Source organism: Bombina bombina, chromosome 12 (genome assembly GCF_027579735.1).
Source record: "Bombina bombina isolate aBomBom1 chromosome 12, aBomBom1.pri, whole genome shotgun sequence".
NCBI lineage: Eukaryota > Metazoa > Chordata > Amphibia > Anura > Bombinatoridae > Bombina > Bombina bombina.
This window is the reverse complement of record NC_069510.1, coordinates 100005270-100029268: the sequence shown is the minus strand read 5'-3', so window position 1 is coordinate 100029268 and position 23999 is coordinate 100005270. Positions and strand designations below refer to the sequence as shown.

Genomic DNA, 23999 nt, shown 5'->3' with positions numbered 1-23999 from the left:
CAAAGAAGGAACGTTTGTTACATAATTTAGATGTAGTACGTGCTTTAAAGTTCTATTTAGCAGCAACAAAGGATTTCAGACAAACGTCTTCTTTGTTTGTCGTTTATTCTGGCAAGAGGAGAGGTCAAAAAGCTACTGCTACCTCTCTTTCCTTTTGGCTGAAAAGCATCATCCGATTGGCTTACGAGACTGCCGGACGGCAGCCTCCCGAACGAATCACAGCTCACTCTACTAGGGCTGTGGCTTCCACATGGGCCTTCAAGAACAAGGCTTCTGTTTATCAGATATGTAAGGCAGCGACTTGGTCTTCTCTGCACACTTTTGCCAAATTCTACAAATTTGATACTTTTGCTTCTTTGGAGGCTATTTTTGGGAGAAAGGTTTTGCAAGCCGTAGTGCCTTCTGTTTAGGTAACCTGATTGGCTCCCTCCCTTCATCCGTGTCCTAAAGCTTTGGTATTGGTTCCCACAAGTTATGGATGACGCCGTGGACCGGACACACCAATGTTGGAGAAAACAGAATTTATGCTTACCTGATAAATTACTTTCTCCAACGGTGTGTCCGGTCCACGGCCCGCCCTGGTTTTTTAATCAGGTTTGATAGATTTCTTTCTTTAACTACAGTCACCACGGCACCCTATAGTTTCTCATTTTTTTCTCCTGTCCGTCGGTCGAATGACTGGGGTGGGCGGAGCCTAGGAGGGACTATATGGACAGCTTTTACTGTGCTCTTTGCCATTTCCTTTTGGGGAAGAGAATATTCCCACAAGTTCCCACAAGTTATGGATGACGCCGTGGACCGGACACACCGTTGGAGAAAGTAATTTATCAGGTAAGCATAAATTCTGTTTTTTATACCTTTTGGAAAATGAGTCAATGATTGACTTAATGGTTTATTTTACGGTCCCTTCCTGGGTTGAATAGTCAGCTTTTGACCCAGGGGTAGTATGGCGTATGGCATAATAAAACTATATTTATGTGCTTATTGTTAAAGGGATAGTAAACACCAAAAATGTTATTTTTTAAAAAGATAGATAATCCCTTTATTTACTATTCCCCAGTTTTCCATAACCAACACTGTTATAGAAAAATACTTTTTACCTCTGTAATTACCTTGTAGCTAAGCTTCTGCAGACTGCCTCCTTATCTCAGAGCTTTTGACAGACTTGCATTTAATGCAATTAGTGCTGACTCTTAAATAACGTCACGTGCATGAGCACAATGTTATCTATATGAAACACATGAACTAGCGCCCTCTAGCTGTGTAAAGCTGTCAAAAGCATTCAGATGAGAGGCGGCCTTCAAGGGCTTAGAAATTAAAGGGACACTGAACCCAAATGTTTTCTTTTGTGATTCAGATTCAGCATGAAAGTTTAAGCAACTTTCTAAATTACTCCTATTAGTTATTTTTCTTCTTTCTTTTGCTATCTTAATTTTAAAAGCAGGAATGTAAAGCTTAGCAGCCAGCCCATTTTAGATTAAGCACCATGGATAGCACTTGCTTATTGGAGGCTGACATTTACCCACCAATAAGCAAGCATAACCCAGGTTCTGAACCAAAAATGGGCCGGCTCCTATGCTTTACATGCCTGCTTTTTAAATAAAGATAGCAAGAAAACAAAGAAAAACTGATAATAGGAGTAAATTAGAAAGTTTCTTAAAATTGCATGCTCTATCTGAATCATGAAAGAAAAAAAATAATTTGGGTTTAGTGTCCCTTTAATATATGAGCCTACCTAGGTTTAGCTTTCAACTTAGAATAACAAGAGAACAAAGCAAAATTTGATGATAAAAGTAAATTAGAAAGTTGTTTAAAATGACATGCCCTATCTGAATCATGAAAGTTTAATCTAAAAGTTATACTAGTCTACTCCAGAACATTTATTGCTTTAAAAAATAGATATTCCCTTTATCACCCATTCCCCAGTTCTGCATAACCAACACTGTTATATTAATATACTTTTTACCTCTGTGATAACCTTGTATTTAAGCCTCTGCAGACTGCCCCCTTGATTCTGTTCTTTTGACAGACTTGCATGTTAGCCAATCAGCGCTGACTCATAAATAATTCCACGGGAGTGAGCACAATGTTATCTATATGGCACACATGAACTAACACCATCTAGCTGTGACAAACTGTCAAATTAGCATATGAGCCTACCTAGGTTTAGCTTTCATCTAAGAATACCAAGAGAACAAAGCAAATTTGATGATAAAAGTGAATTGGAAAGGTTTTTTTTTAAATTTACATGCCCTATCTGAATCATGAAAGTTTAATTATTTCATGATTTATACATAGGATACAATTTTAAACCTCTTTCCAATTTAATTCTATTTTGTTTTCTCTTTCTTGAATGAGCAGCAATCCAGCAAATACAGTGACAAGAGACATATATGTAAAGCCACAAATCAGCAGTTAGCTCCCAGTAGTGCATTGTTGCTCCTGAGCCAACCTTAGTATGCTTCTCAACAACGAATACCAAGTGAACAAAGCAAATTTGAAAATAGAAGTTTGGAAGAAAAAGAGAATTTAAAAAAAGAAGTACAATGGAAATTTGTTTAAAATTGTATGCTCTCTCTGAATCATGAAAGAAAAAAAATTGGGTTTCACGTCCTTTTAAAGCTTTGAATTTTGGTGGAAGAATATAGAATTTCACAGGATAGGTGCAGTGTAAAAAGTCTTGAGAACAGAAGTATGAGGTGGTGATGAGAAGAGGGACTGAGAAGTTAAGGCCATAAACCGAGTGAAAAGGCTGCTAGGGAGGTATGTAGAGATAAGTGGGAAATAACATAAATTATGCTTACCTGATATTTTCCTTTCCATCTGTATGAGGAGAGTCCATGGCTTCATTCCTTACTTTTGGGAATAAAGAACCTGGCCACCAGGAGGAGGCAAAGACACCCCAGCCAAAGGCTTCAATACCTCCCCCAGTCATTCTGTCGAGGGAACAATCAACAGTAGAAGAAATATCAGGGTATAAATGGTGCCAGAACAAAAAATTTTGGTCCGCCCAACAGAGAAACCGTGCGGGGGCCGTGGACTCTCCTCATACAGATGGAAAGGAAATTATCAGGTAAGCATAATTAATGTTTTCCATCTTAATATGAGGAGAGTCCACGGCTTCATTCCTTACTTGCGGGAAACATACTCAAGCTCTAGAGGACACTGAATGAAAACGGGAGGGTAAAAAGAGAGGCGGACCCTATTCTGAGGGCACCACAACCTCCAAAACCTTTCTCCCCAAAACTGCTTCAGCCGAAGCGAACACGTCAAATTTGTGAAACTTTGAAAAAGGTATGTAAGGAGGACCAGGTAGCTGCCCTACAAATCTGCTCCATAGAGGCCTCATTTTTGAAGGCCCAAGAAGAAGCTATAGCTCTAGTTGAATGAGCTGTAATCCTCTGAGGAGGCTTATGTTTAATATAATGCTCCTCAACCATAAAGATGGGGGAAGTGGCAGAAGCCTTATGCGCTTCCCAGAATACACAACAAACAATGCCAAAGTGTTTCTAAAATCCTTTGTAGCCTGAAGATAGAATTTCAAAGCTCGAACCACATCCAAATTACGAAGTAATCTTTTCTCTTGCAAGATGTATCGAGTCCACGGATTCATCCAATACTTGTGAGATATTCTTCCCAACAGGAAGTGGCAAAGAGAGTACCCACAGCAGAGCTGTCTATATAGCTCCTCCCCTAACTCCACCCCCCAGTCATTCTTTTTGCCTGCGCTCATAGGAAGCTGGTAAAGTTTAAGAGCTATTTCCACGCTAGCAAAGCGTACAACAATTCCCTTTGAGGACAGTTGTGCTTTCAAAGACCCCATGGATAAAAAATTGGAGGGTCTTCTAAAGAAATTGTTTGTCCAACAAAAATTCTGGACAGAAAGATTCAGAACTCTATCAGAGCGCCAACTTAAGAAGGCAGGGTCTTGGATACACTAACACTTCACAAATGTATTTTAGTATATTTATTATAGTACAATAAAAACAATAATAAACGGTGGATTTGCAACAATGTTCATGTGTGTTTTTTCAGTTCAATATTGTACTTAAACAGTATTGATAACTAAAATTGGCAAATGGTTTATTTAAAAATCACAATCCTTTTTAAAAATCTTTTTAAAAATAAAACAATCTAAAAGTCCCTCATGGATCCATGTTAACAGTCTAGTAATTCTTCCAACCATTCATTGGAGCCAATATACTCACTGTTGACACTAATAACTGCTTGTAGGCAGATTAAAAAATTCTGACGGTCTGGGAAACTCCCTTAAGCAGAGCACTGAGTTGGGATAACCTTTATATCTCAAATAGTACTTTCCGCGGTTTAAGTGGAGAGCAGAGTGTAATTAAACTTTCAATATCTCCTAACTATCAGTATCATTCGGTATCTGATTGAAATCCTCAAAAATGGATCCTAGATCCTTGTGTGGCAGTTAAAATACAAGTCAACAAATGTGTATAAATAGATAGATAAACGTGATTAATATCGGTGTTCAGTGATGCGAAAAAATTGCTGTGACAATTTCAAAAAATTATTTTCAATGTTAGAGTGACTTCCTAAAACCAATATATAGCCTAATTTGAAATTCTTTAAAAAAAACGTGCTAAAATAATCCTTTCAAAAAACGTGAAAAGAGAACAAAGTAAAATACTCAAGTGAAAAAATATATATACTTGTGAAAAATAATGCAGTGAAATAATCTAGTGAATAGTCCTCAATTCAGTGCTAGTTCCAAAACTGTATAAAAATATCAAAAATGGTCCATTTGAAGATGAGTGGTGTTAAGTAAAAATCAAAAATTCTGTTTGCAAAAAAATGTTAAATTTAAATATCCTCACAATCCTATGCGTGCGAGATTTTTCAGGCAGCCCTGGGTCCCTTTGCCCTCAAGTGTATGGTCCCTCAGCCTTTTCAAGCCTTTGTTCCCTCTGCTTGCTAGCTCACGGTCCCTCTGCCGAAAAAATATATAATAGTGTAGATTGCTACAGATATGTGAATAATGTGAAATAACACTTACCAGCCAATGCGTTTCGGTCCGAAATGACCTTTCTCAAGACTAATTTCGGACCGAAACGCGTTGGCTGGTAAGTGTTATTTCACATTATTCACATATCTGTAGCAATCTACACTATTATATATTTTTTCGGCAGAGGGACCGTGAGCTAGCAAGCAGAGGGAACAAAGGCTTGAAAAGGCTGAGGGACCATACACTTGAGGGCAAAGGGACCCAGGGCTGCCTGAAAAATCTCGCACGCATAGGATTGTGAGGATATTTAAACTTAACATTTTTTTGCAAACAGAATTTTTGATTTTTACTTAACACCACTCATCTTCAAATGGACCATTTTTGATATTTTTATACAGTTTTGGAACTAGCACTGAATTGAGGACTATTCACTAGATTATTTCACTGCATTATTTTTCACAAGTATATATATTTTTTCACTTGAGTATTTTACTTTGTTCTCTTTTCACGTTTTTTGAAAGGATTATTTTAGCACGTTTTTTTTGAAAGAATTTCAAATTAGGCTATATTTTGGTTTTAGGAAGTCACTCTAACATTGAAAATAATTTTTTGAAATTGTCACAGCAATTTTTTTCGCATCACTGAACACCGATATTAATCACGTTTATCTATCTATTTATACACATTTGTTGACTTGTATTTTAACTGCCACACAAGGATCTAGGATCCATTTTTGAGGATTTCAATCAGATACCGAATGATACTGATAGTTAGGAGATATTGAAAGTTTAATTACACTCTGCTCTCCACTTAAACCGCGGAAAGTACTATTTGAGATATAAAGGTTATCCCAACTCAGTGCTCTGCTTAAGGGAGTTTCCCAGACCGTCAGAATTTTTTAATCTGCCTACAAGCAGTTATTAGTGTCAACAGTGAGTATATTGGCTCCAATGAATGGTTGGAAGAATTACTAGACTGTTAACATGGATCCATGAGGGACTTTTAGATTTTAGATTGTTTTATTTTTAAAAAGATTTTTAAAAAGGATTGTGATTTTTAAATAAACCATTTGCCAATTTTAGTTATCAATACTGTTTAAGTACAATATTGAACTGAAAAAACACACATGAACATTGTTGCAAATCCACCGTTTATTATTGTTTTTATTGTACTATAATAAATATACTAAAATACATTTGTGAAGTGTTAGTGTATCCAAGACCCTGCCTTCTTAAGTTGGCGCTCTGATAGAGTTCTGAATCATTTTGTTTCCTTTTTTTGACCACTAGGGGTCAATTTATCTGAGCTAAGGGTCATTTTCAGCAGGCGCTTGGTGAATCTGTCTTAAAAATTCTGGACAGAGTTAAGGCCCTTAAGTTTGCTAACTTTTATTAACGACGCTGCTTTTCAGATTGCAAAATTAGCAGCAAAAAATGCAGGTTTTGCCATTTTAGCACGCAGAGCGTTATGGCTAAAGTCTTGGTCTGCTGACGTATCGTCTAAATCTAAATTTTTATCTATTCCCTTCAAGGGTAAGACCCTCTTTGGGCCTGAACTGAAGGAATTCATTTCTGACATTACTGGAGGTAAGGGACATGCCCTGCCTCAGGACAAATCCCTTAAGACAAGGGGTAGACAAATAATATTCGCTCCTTTCGAAACTTTAGAGGTGTTTCCTCAACGCCCGGTTCCTCTGCTAAGTAGGAAGGGAACTTTGCTCCATCCAAGTCGGTCTGGAGACCTAACCAGGCCTGGAATAAAGGTAAACAAAACAAGAAGCCCGCTGCTGCTACCTAGACAGCATGAAGGGGCAGCCCCCGATCCGGGACCGGATCTAGTAGGGGGCAGACTTTCTTCCTTTGCTCAGGCTTGGGCAAGGGACGTACATGATCCCTGGGCATTAGAAATCGTGACCCAGGGATACCAGCTTGAATTCAAGGATTGTCTTCTCAGGGGAAGATTTCATCTTTCTCGCTTGTCTGTAGACTAGACAAAAAGAGAGGCATTTAGAGAGAGAGGGTGTAATTTGACCAGTTCCAAAACTGGAACATTGGCAGGGGTTTTATTCAAATCTCTTTGTGGTTCCCAAAAAAGGAGGGAACCTTCAGACCAGTTTTAGATCTCAAGTTTTCTAAACAAGTTTCTCAGAGTCCCATCGTTCAAGATGGAGACAATTATTACCTATGATCCAGGAGGGTCAATACATGACCACTGTGGATCTGAAGGACGCGTACTTTCACATTCCTATTCAGAAGGATCATCATTAGTTCCTGAGGTTCGCCTTCCAAGACAAGCATTATCACTTTGTGGCTCTTCCCTTCGGGTTGGCCACGGCTCCCAGGATCTTCACAAGGGTTCTAGGGTCACTTCTGGCGGTCCTCAAACCGCGAGGTATAGCAGCGGCGCCCTATCTGGACGATATCTTGATCCAGGCGTCCACCTATCTTCTGTCCAAATCTGACACGGACATTGTGTTATCTTTTCTAAGAACTCACGGTTGGAAAGTGAACGGGGAAAAGAGTTCACTAGTCCCTCTAACAAGAGTTCCATTCCTGGGTACTCTACTAGGTTCAGTAAACATGAAAGTGTTTCTGACGGAGGTCAGAAAATCAAAGACCCTTCACCAGCCAACAGTGGCGCAGTGTAGGGAAGCTATCGGCCTAATGGTAGCGGCAATGGACATTGTGCCGTTTGCTCGCTTTCATTTCAGACCATTACCACTGTGCATGCTCAGGCAGTGGAATGGGGATTATGCGAATTTGTCTCCTCCAATAAATCTGGACCAGGAGACCAGAGATTCTCTTCAGTGTTGGTTGTCTCAAGACCATCTGTCCCAGGGGATGTGCTTTCGCAGGCCATCTTGGGTTGTGGTAACGACAGACGCCAGCCTGCTGGGCTGGGGTGCAGTCTGGAATTCCCTGAAGGCTCAGGGTGTGTGGACTCAGGCGGAGTCTCAACTACTATCAATATTCTGGAACTGAGAGCGTTATTCAACACGCTTCAGGCGTGGCCTCAGTTGGCTGCACCCAGATTCATAAGATTCCAGTCGGGCAACATCACGACTGTGGCGTATATCAATCATCAGGGGGGGAACAAGGAGTTCTCTAGCGATGATAGAGGTATCAAAAATAATCCGATGGGTCGGAGTCTCACTCTTGCCATCTCTCTGCGATCTACGTCCCAGGAGTAGAGCACTGGGAAGCAGATTTCCGAAGTCGTCAGACTTTTCATCCAGGGGAGTGGGAACTCCACCTGGAGGTGTTTGCTGCTTTGATTCTTCAATGGGGCACACCGGAATTGGATCTGATGGCATCTCGACAGAATGCCAAACTTCCTCTTTACGGCTCTAGATCAAGGGGGCACTGATAGATGCTCTAGCAGGACCTTGGTCGTTCAACCCAGCTATGTGTTGCCACCTTTTCCTCTCCTGCCACCTGTGATTGCAAGAATGAAACAGGAGAGGAGAGGGCTTCAGTGATTCTAATAGCTCCTGCATGGCCACGCAGGACCTGGTATGCGGATCTAGCGGACATGTCGTCTTTACCTCCGTGGTAACTACCATTGAGGAAGGATCTTTTCATCTGTGGTCCGTTCCTACATCCAAATCTAACTTCTCTGCAACTGACTGTCTGGAGATTACACGCTTGATTTTATCAAGGCGAGGATTCTCTGAGTCGGTCATTGATACTCTGATTCAGGCTTGCATGCCTGTCGCTAGGAAGATTTACCATCACATATGGAGTATATTTGTGCGAATCCTGAGGTTACTCATGGAGTAAAGTTCGGATTCCTTGGGTTCTGCCCTTTCTCCAAGAAGGATTGGAGAAAGGTCTTTCAGCTAGTTCCTTAAAGGGACATATTTCTGCTTTGTCCATTTGCTTCATAAGCGTCTGGCAGATGTTCCAGATGTTCAGACTTTTTGTCAGGCTTTAATCAGAATCAAGCCTGTGTTTAAACCTATTGCTCTGCCATGGAGTTTGAATTTAGTTCTTGAAGTTCTTCAAGGGGTTCCGTTTGAAACTATGCATTCCATAGATATTAAGCTTCTATCTTGGAAAGTTCTGTTTTTAGTAGCTATCTCTTCGGCTCGAAGAGTTTCTGAATTATCTGCTTTACAGTGTGACTCACCTTCTCTTGTTTTCCATGCGGATAAGGTGGTTTTGCGTACCAAACCTGGATTCCTTCCTAAGGTTGTTTCTAATAGGAATGTCAATCAGGAAATTGTTTTTCCTTCTCTGTGTCCTAATCCTTCTTCCAAGAAGGAAAGTCTGTTGCACAACCTAGATGTGGTTTGTGCTTTAAAGTTCTACTTACAAGCAACTAAAGATTTCCGTCAAACATCTTCATTGTTTGTTGTTTATTCTGGAAAGCGGTGAGGTCAAAAGGCTACTGCAACCTCTCTTTCTTTTCGGCTGAAAAGCATCATCCGTTTGGCTTATGAGACTGCTGGCCAGCAACCTCCTGCAAGGATTACTGCTCACTCTACTAGAGCAGTGGCTTCCACATGGGCCTTTTAAAATGAGGCTTCTGTTGCACAGATTTGTAAGGCGGCGACTTGGTCTTCGCTTCATACTTTTTACAAATTTGATTCTTTTGTTCTTCAGAGGCTATTTTTGGGAGAAAGGTTCTACAAGCAGTGGTGCCTGTCATGAATGAAGCTCATTCTATGCAGTCTTGATTTGAGTCTTTTCATATCCATTAATCTGTTTCAAACTAATGCTACACAAGCTCTGCAGCCTTGTCAGCCCAGCATTGGTGTGCTCTGGGAATATGTGAGTACCCTCCATACCAAGGAATTTGTTTTTGTTGCACCATTAATAGTCTGCACATGTGGTGCCCGTATTTCTTGTTTCCCTTGTAGCACCTCTTAACTTACGCCAAGAGTGCCTTCCAGTGGGTGAGCTGTCACACCTTTTATAAATCTACAGCCTGTACCTACCAGCACATAAGTGTGCTTTCTAAATCTGTGAGTATCCATTTGGCTTCAGATATGTTATTCGTTGTTGCATAATAGATGATACTACACATGAGGCGCCCCTCTATTCTGTTTATTCTATCTAGTGCTACCTGGACCTTCCGGTGAGGAGGAGGCAGCCGCCCCAGCAACCATTACCTTGGAAAGAATTTATAAAGGACTTTCTTACTGATCACTATTGCAAGTGAAATTTCACTACAGTATTTAAATATTTATTGTTTATTCCTATATTGGGTCTATATACATTTTTTCTAACTTATCATTGTATTTCATATATTTTAGTTGTTTGATCTTTCCACTTTTTGAGCGCCCCCTCTAGTGAATAGTTCATTATAGACTGAGGTAATATTGTCTGATTGGAATCTGATAAACTGGGACGAACCCAGAAGAGGCCAAGCCTTCAGAGCATTGAAGATCGCTCGAAGTTCCAAAATGAAAAGAGATTTCTCTCGAGTCCACCGACCCTGTGTCTTCCTGGCACCCCAAACAGCTCCCCATCCTGATAGACTTGCGTCCGTAGTCACAATCTCCTAGGATGGTCTCAAGAAGGATGTCCCCTGGGACAGGCGATCTGGACAGAGCCACCAAGAGAATGATTCTTTTGATCGGTTGTCAAGAAAAATCTTGGGATAGATCAGAGTGATCGCCGTTCCATTGCCTCAGCATGCACAACTGAAGAGGTCTGAGATGGAACCTGGCGAATGGAATGACATCTATGCTGGACCCCATGAGGCCAATTACCTCCATACACCTGACCACAGATGGTCTCAAGGAGGTCTGGAGGGCGACAGTTGGAAGTAATTTTGTAACGTCTCTTGTCTTTGTATGGATATGGAATCTATTATCATGCCCAGGAATTCCACTCTGGTACTGGGAACCAGAGAACTCTTATCTAAGTTTATCTTCGATCCATGAGATTGAAGAAGAAGTAGCAGAGCTCTTGAATGGTTTCCTGCCAGCCGGCAGGACGGAGCGTGGACCAAGATGTCGTCCAAGTATGGAGCTACTGCAATACCTCTGGATCTCATCGCCACGAGCAGAGCCCCTAGAACCTTCGTAAAGACTCTTAGGGCAGTAGCCAGACCAAATGGGAGAGCCACAAACTGGAAATGTTGGTCTAGATAAGCAAATCTTAAGAACTTGAAGTGATCCTTGTGTATTGGCACATGAAGGTAAGCATCCTTCAAGTCTATCATGGTCATGAACTGTACCTCTTGAACTAAGGGCAGAATTGACCGTATCGTCTCCATTTTGAACGATGGCACTGACAGAAACTTGTTTACGCACTTTAGGTCTAGAATAGGGCGAAACATACCCTCCTTCTTTGGGACCACAAAAAGGTTTAAGTAGTATCCCATACCTCTCTCTGCTAGAGGTACTTGCACAATCACTCCTAGGGAGGAGAGATCCCTCACGCACCCTAGAAAAGCATCTCATTTTTCTGATCTTGAAGATAGGTTTGATAAGTGGAATCTGCCCCTGGGTGGATGAGATTTGAAATCTATTCTGTAACCCTGGACAATGACCTCCAGAACCCAAGGGTCTTGCATGTCTACTAGCTAAGCCTCCACAAAGAGAGATAGTCTGCCCCCAACACGATCCAGCGACGGATCGGGTGCCACCCCTTCATGCCGATTTAGTCTTGGTGGGCTTCTTATTCTGCTTGGATTTATTCCAAGATTGAGATGGTTTCCAAGTTCCCTTGAACTGATCCGGCTTCGTTGAGGGCTGCTGGCATTGGGATTTATCCGAACGAAAGGGACGAAAATTAGGACCCTGTCCTTTAGGTTTGTTCTTATTGTGCAGTAAAAAGGCACCCTTGCCCCCAGTGACCATGGATATGATAAGAGTTCAGTCCTGGACCGAAAAGAACCTTCCCCTTAAATGAAAGGGAAAGCAGGCTAGATTTTAAAGGTCATGTCAGCAGATCAAGACTTGAGCCACAGAGACCTACGCGCCAGAACAGAAAAGCCTGATATCTTGGCATTCAAGTGAATAATCTGCATGTTTGCATCGCAAATAAACGAAGTAGCTACCCTTAAGGCCTTAATTCTTTCTTGGTTCTCATTGAGGGGAGTTTCCACCTTGATCATCTCCGATAGTCACACCAATAGGTAGCTGCTCCAGCCACTGCCGCTGCAGGTTGAATAAAAACCGTGTGTGCTGAAACATCTTTCTCAACAGAGTTTCTAGCTTCTTATCCATGGGCTCCTTAAATGATGAACTATCCTCAAGCGGGATAGTGGTGCGCTTAGCAAGCGTGGATATAGCTCCATCCACCTTAGGGATAGACCCCAACAACTCTAATTGGGAGTCTGGAACCGTAAACAACTTCTTAAAGGAAGATGAAAGGGAAAAAAAGGATCTGAGTCTTTCCAATTCATTCTTAATAATATTTGCCATCTTAACGGGAACTGGGAAAGTTTGTGGCACCACCCTGTGCTCATAAACTTTATCAAGCTTAGGAATAGAAGGTTCCTCGTGTAACTTAGGTTCCGGAACCTCTAACGTAGCCAACACTTCTTTTAACAGAAAGCGTAAGTGCTCTATCCTAAATCTAAAGTCAGGTTCCTCCGCAGCCAGAGGCTTAGAGGCAGCTGATTCCGACCCAGAAAGAGCCTCCTCTGAAGTATTAGAGGCGTCTTCATCAGCGGATAATCTAGTATCAGATAAATCCAGCAAGTTGGTAGATGACCCCTGGGAAGGCTAGCAATATTTAACCTATTGCTTGCGCTTAGCAGGGCGAGATAAAGCACTAAAGGCCGCAGACACTGCTGTTTGCAACTGTACAGAAAAGTCTGGCGGTAAGAGGGCTCCTCCCCAAGGAGGATTAGTCGTGCAATGGGGAGCTGCATGTGTAATCAGAGATGATTGCAGGGAACGCACCTCGCGGGACGGAGACCCCTCAGAGGTGGACGGCTCAGTTGTACTAAACATCTTAGTTTTTTTTTTTTTTTTTTAGATATAACTACTTTATCAAGGCATGTGGAACATAGTTGAGCAGGCAGGTATACCGTAGCTTCCTCACAATAAAAACAGGTATTAGATCTGGGTAAAGAGGGAGTACCCTCTAACGCATCAGAGTCCTCCATAGCTTGCACTTTTAAAATGGACTATAGAAAAAGTAAATGGCACTTTTATACCCCCAAGGGCTGGGGCCCTCGCCACCTCCTATCACCCAGGCCCCACAGAGAAACCGCTTCTTCTCCTGTCAACCGCACGGCCAGGAAAAAGGAAGTTAATGAGGCCACACCCGGTCACATGGAGTGCCATGCAGGACCACCCCTGCTGCAGGAAGAAAAGCGCGCCAAACTGACAGGCTGCACAGTTTATCCAAAACGAAAGTAAAAACCTGAATGTTCCCACATCTGCCAGAGCCTCATCTCACACATGTCGCAGCATAAAACAATAAAGCAAATCATTTATAAATCCCCCCTGTTCAATAATCCTCTTCCGAAGATATTAACCCTTGATTCCATACAGATAAAGGAGTCACACTGTGACCCTGTCTTCTTACGTTATCCTATAATATAAAATGAAACGATCTTACCGGAATCATCGCCGTGGAACAGACACACAGCCTCTCAAGTTTTGACAGTTGTAGCATCGCACCTGCCATGGACTTGAGTGATAGAAGCAGGCAGTGAAACCCGTCAACACTGATTGCTTAGGAGTTGTAAATACGAGTCTGGATGGTTTAGCAGAAAGACTCTCCCTGCATCTCCAGACCCTAACCTTCGTCAATGCTCTCACTGAGAGGCTGACCAGACTACTTAAAACTCCAGTTCCATAGTCAAGAGTACTACCCTCCATAAGAGACTACTCCGAATCTTCTGACATTTCTCTGTCATCCTCCTGTGACGAAAGGCAAAGAATGACTGGGGAATGAGGGCAGTGGGGGAGGTATTTAAACCGTTGGCTGGGGTGCCTTTGCCTCCCCCTGGTGGCAAGGTTATGTATTCCCACAAGTAAGGAATGAAGCCGTGGACTTCATATTAAGATGGAAATAGCTGAGATCAGGGCTTTAGAGGGCTTTGTAAACCTGTATATACAGTGTGATACTTGATATCTGTCAGGCCAGGAGTGAGGCATTGCTTAAATGTCTGTGTTTGGTATATTGTAATATATCTATGGATAAACAGGTAAATTCCATACACTGCAGAGAGGTTTCAAAACCTGAAAGTTTAGATATGTCCATGTTCCCTAAGCTGATCTTACATCCTCCCTGAGCAGGCAAGCACAATATTGTTGAACGGTTGTTTAATAAAATTATTAGAATGTTTTTTAATATTTAGGTTTGTTGTGTAAGTCTTGGAATTGGGAACAATGAGTTCCTTTGTCAGAATGGGATCAACTAGCCTCAGTTAAAAGTATATAGGAACAAGCACCTGAATACTTGTCATTCAGCATGATGCCTTGTTAGTAGGGTTATGGTCATACGTTATCAGCCTCCACTGCCTTGGAGGAGAACTCTCTTTAGTCTGTGTTTAGTGGTCTCTGATATCAACAGGTAGCATAGTGAAATAATAAAGCAACAAGAAAGAGGCGCCAATGGTGCAGATCAATGGAGGTTTATAATTTACCAAACGTATGTGAACACTAGGTACTCACAATAAGAGGAGGCACTCAGTTGTGCCAGTAGACACAGGCTGGGTTTTAACAGCAATCCAGCTGGCTGAACAAGGAAGCAGCTCTCTATCAGCATCCAATGGGAGGAGATCTAAAAAGTGTAAGCAGGGATAGAGGCGCCAATGGTGCAGATAAATGGTGGTACAGATAGCACTAATAGCCTACTATACACAGGGTACTCACATTTATTGGAGGTACTCACTTGTACCTATAGAGGCGGGCTGGATTTTAACAGCAATCCAGCTGGCTGGTCCAGGGTAGAATAGCTGGTTCGTGGGTGTCAGAGTGCAGATACTCTACAGTAGCATAGCAAGGCAGTACCATATATAACACTGAGAGTGGATGTATATTAAAAAAAATTGGATTTATTTAAAACATATAAAAGAGTTTACCACTCATCACAGTGTTAAAAAAGTAATTGGTACATCAGGAATACATGCAACGCGTTTCTCAGTTCAAACTGTTTCCTCAGGCATGTTTCTAAACAAATCTTTACTCCTTATATAAGGCTATGCTACTGAAACACACCCACATCCCACCCCCAACAATTGGCATGACACAAACCAATCAATATCCCTCATTCAAAATAGATCAGCCCCTGTGGTAATATGATCATATAAATACTTAGATAGGGATATAGTTACTATATAGTATAAATGAATGACCTTACTGCTTCTTAAATTCTGTGTGTATATATATAAATGTTTCGGCGTGTCATAGTATTTTAATGGCCAAACTTTGATAATTACGAATATTCGTCAGTTCTATGTTTTAATTGGATGTCCTAGCCGTCATTCATAATGTATTGATAGAACCTGTGCTTATTGCTTCGGATTCGTCCATATGGCTGTCGATCAAAACTACTTGTCAGTTGGCACGGGGGCGGAGCCTGGAGTGACTGAGAATGGCCGCATAATTTGTCTGCTCTGACTCTGGTTGTATTATATATGTCTTTACCTGCTACTTATGGAAGAGATGAGCCCTGTAAAGCTACCTAAATATACCCTGGACTTTGGTCTAACAGCTGTTAAAGCTGAATTTAATGCAGGGTTTCACCTTTTCGACTTGAGACCGGAGCTTCACTTTGAACTTATATGAGCGGTGGCCATCTTACCGACCGCATGGCTTTCACATTTTACAACTACAACCAGGCTTCCAACTTGTGAGGATTGTTACCATCATTAAAATCCCCCCCGGCGGGTACCCTTTGGGGGCCTGTCGTTAGGACACAGTGATACCTCACCACTCACTGCAATATTACAAAGCACAAGAGTGTGTACATCTGCATGATTTCATTCAGCGTGCTGACTTGCATATACATACAGCACCACCATGGACGCTAAGGATGTTGTCGCCTTTATGGAAGCATTGAAGGGCCTTTTGACAGCTCACTATTCTGCTTTTGAAGAAACGCTAATGGCAACAGTCAAACCTGGAGCTCTCAGTGTACCCCAGCAATCTGCGCCACCCGGATCTGTTCTAAAGACACATGTTAGCGATAGCACTCTGGGGCCCCAGTGCTATGCACCTATTACTGTTCCGGGACTGATAACTACTGTTGGGAGGTTTGCAGAAGTTAATGCCGACCAAGTAATTTTAGAAGACGCAACCAGCATGGAGATTAGCAGCACAACAGAGGCCCATCCAATCTCTCTGCTTAGCACGGAAAGTGCCCCTGCTGAGAGCTCAGTCCTGAGCCAAGAAGATAGGAGGCTAAGATCGCAGTTCTCCTCAAGAGCTAAGAGAGCCCCCGCAGGACGATTACCCAGAGATTGTGGAGACTCATATGCACAATGTGGGGGACTGGTGTTGACTTTATCAGGCTCTATTAAGCTCTCCTGTTACACCGTGACAAGGTTGGTAACTTGGAACATTACTCAGAGACACTTCCCTATTGTTACTGCCTATGTAAGGCTCGGGCTCTGGGCTACTCGGCAGGTCTCTAGCAAACATGACTCTAGCAAATGGTCTTGCATTGGAATAGGTTAGGTTGGTGGGTTTGGCTAGGATTATGTTCAGTACTGTATTTACACCCATCCAGTTACGGTTACAAGTTCTTCTGTTGCTATTTTCAGCACTTATATTATGTGGTATGACTGGTCTGGTTTAGTAAATTTCTATATTTGTGCCCTCTCATCTAGGACTGTATATCTGATGGCCTGTTTTTTTTTAGTGAAATGTTTTAGTTGCGCTTTTTTACCGATGACTGTACATATGCTATAGCTTCTTTTTGTAATTGTGCTTCAGCATACAGGTGCATATCACTTCATATAATCTACTGATATTGATATTGAGACCACCCTATTAAATTCCATTTAGCTGCTTCCCTTTATTTTAGCCCACTAATGCACTTGCCCTGCACAGTTTTATTCAGTAAAAGCAAGATGGGGAAGTCTCTCACTATTACCCCATAGACTGTAATCTTCCCCTAGCAGCTGCCCAATGACAGTATCTTCAGCTCCATGGAAGCTATTCTCTCCAATAACCTCAAGGCATATGTTTGCAAAATGTCTATTTTATTGCTACGGTAAACTCAGGGTGGGGTGCTGTATTGCCTGCGGCCGGGGTGATGCACCACGCACATACCTATACAACTAGCACTTACAGTTAGTAGCACATAGAAAACAAATTTAGATCTGTATTGAGGTAGCTCATACCAGTAACTCTTGTTACTCGTTTTTCCCCTGTCTGATTATTATATGATGAGTCCTTTGGCTGTCCCTTTTTTAAAGTAGGTCAGCACAGAAAATTCACAACATATAACAATGTACACTAGCATTATTTCACCTAGTTGATACCCACTATTCTAAAATCACTTCCTCTCTTTATTATTGTTCACAGCTATGTCAATAACGGATAATTTCTATTATGAGGTATACCATTAACATTATTGTTCTTAGCCTGTTTTAGTACTCTAAATTTATCTAATTTGTTCATATGTCCGTTTTAAAATTGATAAAAACTTAAAATAGAGGTTTAACAGCTGGGACCCAAGAGTGGCCCCTTACGGTTTATATTTGTCTTCTGTAACTTCATGTCATCTCCAATACAGAGAGGTCCAAAAGTGGCCCTTGGTGCCATCTAGAAGGCATACCAACTTAAGAGCAAGCATGATGTTTATTGATCTTTTTTTTTCTCCTTTTCTAGCAATGCCATGGAGTTATGTTGAGTATATTATGGTGTTATTACTGTATAATCTGAAACAAATGTATATATTGAATGTCTTAAAAGGCACTGTCTGTAAGCTCTGAATTAAACCTCAATAAAAATATAAAAAAAAAAACAAAAAAAAAAAACTACTTGTCAGTTGTTGCTAATAAGTAAAGCTTCCAATAGGAGAGCTAATATCGGGCGTGCCCCTAATTTTGCTGTCATCAGTATTGCACTGCAATATACGCCCATCAAGGAAATATATTGCTTGCTCCATGGTGAATGGTTGCTCCATAGTGATTGTAAACAGTGTATCCCATTGGCCCTACTACCGGATGTTATACTGAAGCGGGGATCACTATTGGTCAGTAAAAAATGTAAACACTGTGCCCTATTGGTCCGGACCCCGGGTAATATCAGTATCAAAAAAAGCGATCCCTCTACAAAGTGCAGTTTATTTGAAACATGTGAATATGTGTGAATGAAACATAGTGTGAATAAAGATATCCGATCTGTTGATCTATATTTTTTAAAAAAAGTGAGTTTGAAAATATGTTATTTGAAACGTAGTGTCATTTCATGTGAATTGATATTGGTGTCAATGAATAGTGCAATATATTTGCTCATTTAAATACATCCACAACATATAAAGTGATATGTGTGTAATAAATAGCGCCATAAATTTGCTCATTTTAATGCATCCAAAACATGGATAGATATAAAGTGTATGAAATTAAAATAAAAATGATAAGTGAACCTCCTACTCGTGCAAGTGTAGCCACCACATAATCAATGGGTGGCCTAGGGAAAAAAGAAATCTAAGTTGTAAAGCAACCCAAAACGGGTTGTGCTAATGTGATTAAATAGTACTTATAAAGATGCTTATGTTCTATCATAGAATGTGTGGTGTAGATGATAATGGAAATAATAATGAATATAAACGTGGAGTGTACCATCTGGGACCTATTAAATGGTCTATCAGACCTGGACACTAGTGGGGCAACACTCCCTAATGGGATAGCTGAACTAACTGAGGGAGCTACACTATTCCAGTCTCTATTATAATACGTATAAGCTGTACGTCTATCAAAAAGCTAAACAAAAGCCATGGAATCTATAACTTCATTTAGCCCTGTAGGGAATAGTGTTTGGAATTTGAAAATCCAATATGTTTCCCTTTGTCTTAGACGCGTGAATCTATTATAGTGATGACTACTAGGAATGCTCTCCAAAGGTGTAATGTTGAATTGGCATTTGCCTGTCCTACTTTTAATGCAATAGTGCCTTGATACACTATGTTTGGATGAATGTTTGATTATATTCCGTTTGTGTTCTCCCCACCTGAGGCGTACCTTCCTAGAAGTGCGTCCAATATACTGGACCCCACATGCACAAGTAAGTGCATAGATTACATAACCAGCATTACATGTCAGATGTTCTCTAATCTGGTGTTCTTCCCCTGTTGTATGTGATATTATGGATTTTCTTCCATGTGTAATAAACTTACACATATGGCACCGTCTGTGACCACATCTATAGGTCCCAATGTTATTACTAATCCTCCCATTCGTGTGATCCTGACTTCTAGGTCCATTGTTATTGTATTTGTTGTGCTTTTTTGTCATGACTATCTTACTCGGTGCTAGTTTTTGTTTCAGGGTTGGCGCCCTCCTATACACTATCTTAGGTTGAGGGGCCAGCACTTTTTTTAGTACGGGATCTCTGAGCAAGATATGCCAGTGTTTTTTTATAATTCTATTAACTGCCTTAAAATTGGAGTTATATTGTGTGACGAAAAGAGGTTGTCCCTGATGGCCTGTATTTTCTGTCCCTTTTTTAGTCTTGCTGGCTAACAACGAACTTCTATCTAGTGATCTTGCTCTATTGTAGCCATATTCTATTAGGCCCTTCGGATAGCCTTTTTCCCTAAATCTGTCCTTCAATATACAAGACTGTTCATCATACATATTAAAAGAACTACAATTACGCCTAATTCGGCAAAATTGGCTGTAAGGAATATTGGTTTTCCAGTTATTATAATGGTTGCTGGAGTAATGTAGAAAATTATTACAGTCTACTGACTTGAAGTAAGTGGAGGTACATACCGTACCATTTGGCCCCCACGTTAGCAATAAATACAAAAATTCAATTGTTTGTATCTGTATGTTGGATGTGAAGTCTATACCCATATTGTTATTATTTAGGAATTTTACAAATTCTTGTGCTTCACAAGTAGGGCCCTCAAAAATGAATAGTAGATCATCTATGTAACGGCCATAGAACACCAGATTGCCCCTCCACTTTGTATTGTAGATGTAAGTTTCTTCGAAGATCCCCATGAAGAGATTAGCAAAGCTAGGGGCAAATCTGGTGCCCATGGCCGTTCCCTTAGTCTGCAGGTAGAACTGGTCTAAAAATTGGAAGTAGTTATGTTTAAGTATGAAATCTATCAAAGTTATGAGATATTCTTTTTGTTTGTCAGGCATGTATATGTCTCTATTCAGAAAAATCGAGGTAGTTTTTAACCCCCATTCATGTGAGATATTGGAATATAGGGCTCCTACATCGCAAGACAGCCATATATAATTGTTTTTATATTGTATACATGCCTGAGGAAACAGTTTGAACTGAGAAACGCGTCGCATGTATTCCTGATGTACCAATTACTTTTTTAACACTGTGATGAGTGGTAAACTCTTTTATATGTTTTAAATAAATCCAATTTTTTTAATATACATCCACTCTCAGTGTTATATATGGTACTGCCTTGCTATGCTACTGTAGAGTATCTGCACTCTGACACCCACGAACCAGCTATTCTACCCTGGACCAGCCAGCTGGATTGCTGTTAAAATCCAGCCCGCCTCTATAGGTACAAGTGAGTACCTCCAATAAATGTGAGTACCCTGTGTATAGTAGGCTATTAGTGCTATCTGTACCACCATTTATCTGCACCATTGGCGCCTCTATCCCTGCATAGTGAAATGATATAGACTTGCCAAGAAGGGAAGTGAAACTAAACTCTGCACATGAAGTTAACTCTAATTAATATGTTATTGCTCAACATGGTGGTGCCTGGTAGGTATCTGAAGCTGCTTTTTTCTTTCCACCCAAGTTATCCTCATATGTAAATAGCAGAGACCATTTTACAAGTAACGTATTCACTAGCTCATATAAGACATCAGGAACAACACAGGGCAGCCAGCGTTCCCATCTTACTATTTTGCCTGCTTTAGCCCTTACTTTGTCCCAAGTAAAGAGTGAGTTTTGTCCTTTATATGACTGTGCCACATTTCCATACTATTTTTGTGAATAACCACCACGTCTGCTCAGATAAGCCAATTACCATGTCATTGCCACCTCTATTGGAATATCCCACAAACCAGCCAACCTTTCTGTAAAGAAGTTCTTCTGCAAATTACTCCTATATGTGTATTTATGTGTGTGTTTATATATATTCTAAATTTTTTTGGAGCTTTATCATAAATTGATGGTAAACAAGTTATCCGCACAATAGATTATAATTATTTGATCATCCTGTGACTCGTTTATATTGGAGTGGCTTCAGAGGATACGAGCAAGCGCATTACTTTAAATATCGCGAGCGCACTTGGAAGACAACAATAAAGAAATAGAAGGGCTGGAGAATGCATGGCAACGCACTACCATTTAGGCAGTATGTTTTATAATCGACTAATTAAAAACAAATTTCTTATAATGCGGTTTGATTCAGCTTAAGATGTAGTTTACAATTGTACTTTATATTGCTTTTTAATTTACCGTCACTTTAAAATATAGCTGTTTTTTTATTGTCCGCCTAATAGTATTATTGTATGGTAATGGTTTAGTCACACTTAAAGTTGTAGGTTTGGAAACCCATTAGGCTGTTCTGGTTTTCTAAGACCGTATCAGTATTTAGTACCATAAATCTGATTGTTCAATAAACAGCCCGAGACAGGGATTAGTTCAAAACTTTATTAGTGTGGAATTCATACCCAGAGTCAGCTATGATCTTGTGTCACTGAATAACTTCAATATCTTTTGTTAGATTGGGGAAATCAATATAAAATAATGTATAAAGGAATTTAAATACCACCTTAAACGTGTGAGAGTGATGTTAAATAAATATTTGGACTGTATCTGTCACTAATTTATAAAATGGTCAGTAGGAAGTACCGTATGTTGGATTATTTGCCTGCAGACCTGTAGATTGAAGGTACAGTGTATATTATCTATACAAGTGTAAATTGCAGGGAAGGCTTGTCACGGGGGGTCTCTGGGTATGATGAGTGGTCTTGTTCAGCTTCATGCGTACATGGTGATGTACTTTGGCTCCATGTTACCAAAGTAAGACCGCTCCCACTCACTCATCAGGTCAAAGTGCAGGGGTCGATGGCAGAAGTTGCACTCTGCAGCGGAGGGCATCTGTACGGGCATGCCAGCTTCTTTCCAGGTGTTCACCAGGCTCTCTGTCAATGCAAAATATTAGCATCAATGGGGGCAGAATGGTAGCACAATGAGATGAGGCATGTGAAGGTCTAGGGGAGACTGTACTAAGTGAGAGAGTGAAATAAAGGAAGTTGGGCCCGTCACCTGTTACAGTTTTGCACCATTTCAAGACGTTTTTTAAATCGTATGCTCTGTCTGAATCACAAAATACATTTTTTTGGGTTTCATATCCCTTGTAAACGGACATGAAAAGCAACATTTTTCTTTCATAAAGCAGATGGATCATACAATTTTAAATTACCTTCCAATTCACTTTTAGTATCTAATTTGTTTTGTTCGCTTGGTATCATTTGTTGAAGGAGCAGTAATGCGCTACTGGGAGCTAGCTGGACACATCAGGTAAGCCAATCACAAGAGGCAGATATGCGCAGCCACCAATCAGCAGCTAGCGCCCAGTAGTACTTTGATTCAGATAGAAAGTTGTTTAAAATTGCACATTTTAATTTACTTTTATTATCAAATTTTCTTTGTTCTCTTGGTATCGTTTGTTGAAAAGCAGGGGGTAAACGCAGGGACGTGCATGTGTCTGAAGCACTATATGACCACAGGTTTACAAGAATGTCATCCATTTGCATTTCCTGCTATGTAGTGATCCAGACACCTACTTTAATATCTCTAAAAAAAAATAAAAAATCTATGGGAATGAAGCAAATTTGATAATGGAAGTGCATTGGAAACGTTATTTTTAATTTTACGCTCTGAATCATGAAAGAATGTTTGGGTTTCAGATCCCTTTAATTAATCTTTATAAACTACTACATGTTCTGACATTAATACTCCCACTTACCCACAAAATAGCTCATCATATCAGGGGCGTGGTGAGGGGATGGTGCCAGCCTTAGCAGTTCTTCTCCTCGGGGGACAGTTGGGTAATTGATAGCCTGGACGTAGATGTTGTACTGGGAGAGAAGAATGTCACAGATTCTGGTGTTCAGTGCAGCGTTTCCAACCTAGTGAATAAAGAACAGAATTGTATATAGTCATTGGCTCCATAGCTAATGTTTTTCTGTATACAATGACCCAAAAAAGTAAAAATAGATCTTAGTAGAATAAGCTTCCTTGTAATTGGAACGTTTTAATCAAGCAGTCATTGGGGGTTTTTATGAATCAAATTGTAAATGTTTACATGACAAATACAACTTAACACATCAAGCTTTCCTTTATCTTAATAGTTTTCTTCTCTCCCCTCCCACCCCAATGAGACCATCTTAATGTTCAGCTCACCCGTATAGGGATGATGTGACTGGGGCAGTTGATAACGGGTAGCCCTGCATCCATAAGAAGCTGACGCATGTGCTTAACATTGCGTTGGTGAGCACGCCTCAACGCCTGTCCTTCTTCGCTCTTCAGCACTCGCACAGACTCCAGGGCCCCAGCCAGCACCATGGGGGGCAGTGAGGTGGTAAAGATGAAACCAGCAGCATAAGAGCGTACGGTGTCTATGAGGGAGGCTGTGCTGGCCACATAACCACCCACACAGCCAAAGGCCTTACCTAGACAAAAAAATAATAGTGTTAGTGAGCTGCAGAATATTAAATGATTAGATTCCTTAGGCCAATCTGATTATAAACACAACACTAGACTGTAACCTTTTCACTGCCTGATTCTTTAAGGCATTATTGTTTAATCTTGAAACTACTAGAGGAAATCCTACACAGACTGGTGTCAGAGCTATAGTAGTGGGAACATGTAAACCTCTTATACTGTTAGACTGCTGAGGTCTCTCTGATAAACGCATGGGGGCCCATTTATCAAGCTCCGTATAGA

At 40.7% G+C, this 23999-nt stretch overlaps 1 protein-coding gene across 1 annotated transcript in view; it reads right to left on the bottom strand.

Annotated features, from left to right (window-relative positions):
- Nucleotides 1–21684: 21684 nt before the first annotated feature.
- Nucleotides 21685–23999, bottom strand: part of ALAS2 (5'-aminolevulinate synthase 2) — a 58255-nt gene continuing 55940 nt past the window's right edge. The window contains exons 9-11 of the mRNA XM_053695993.1: nt 23457–23725; nt 23020–23182; nt 21685–22192 (exon numbers count right to left, since the gene is read on the bottom strand). Of these exons, the coding sequence (XP_053551968.1) occupies nt 22029–22192; nt 23020–23182; nt 23457–23725 (596 nt within the window). The 3' untranslated portion in view covers nt 21685–22028. The remainder of the gene's footprint in view (nt 22193–23019; nt 23183–23456; nt 23726–23999) is intronic.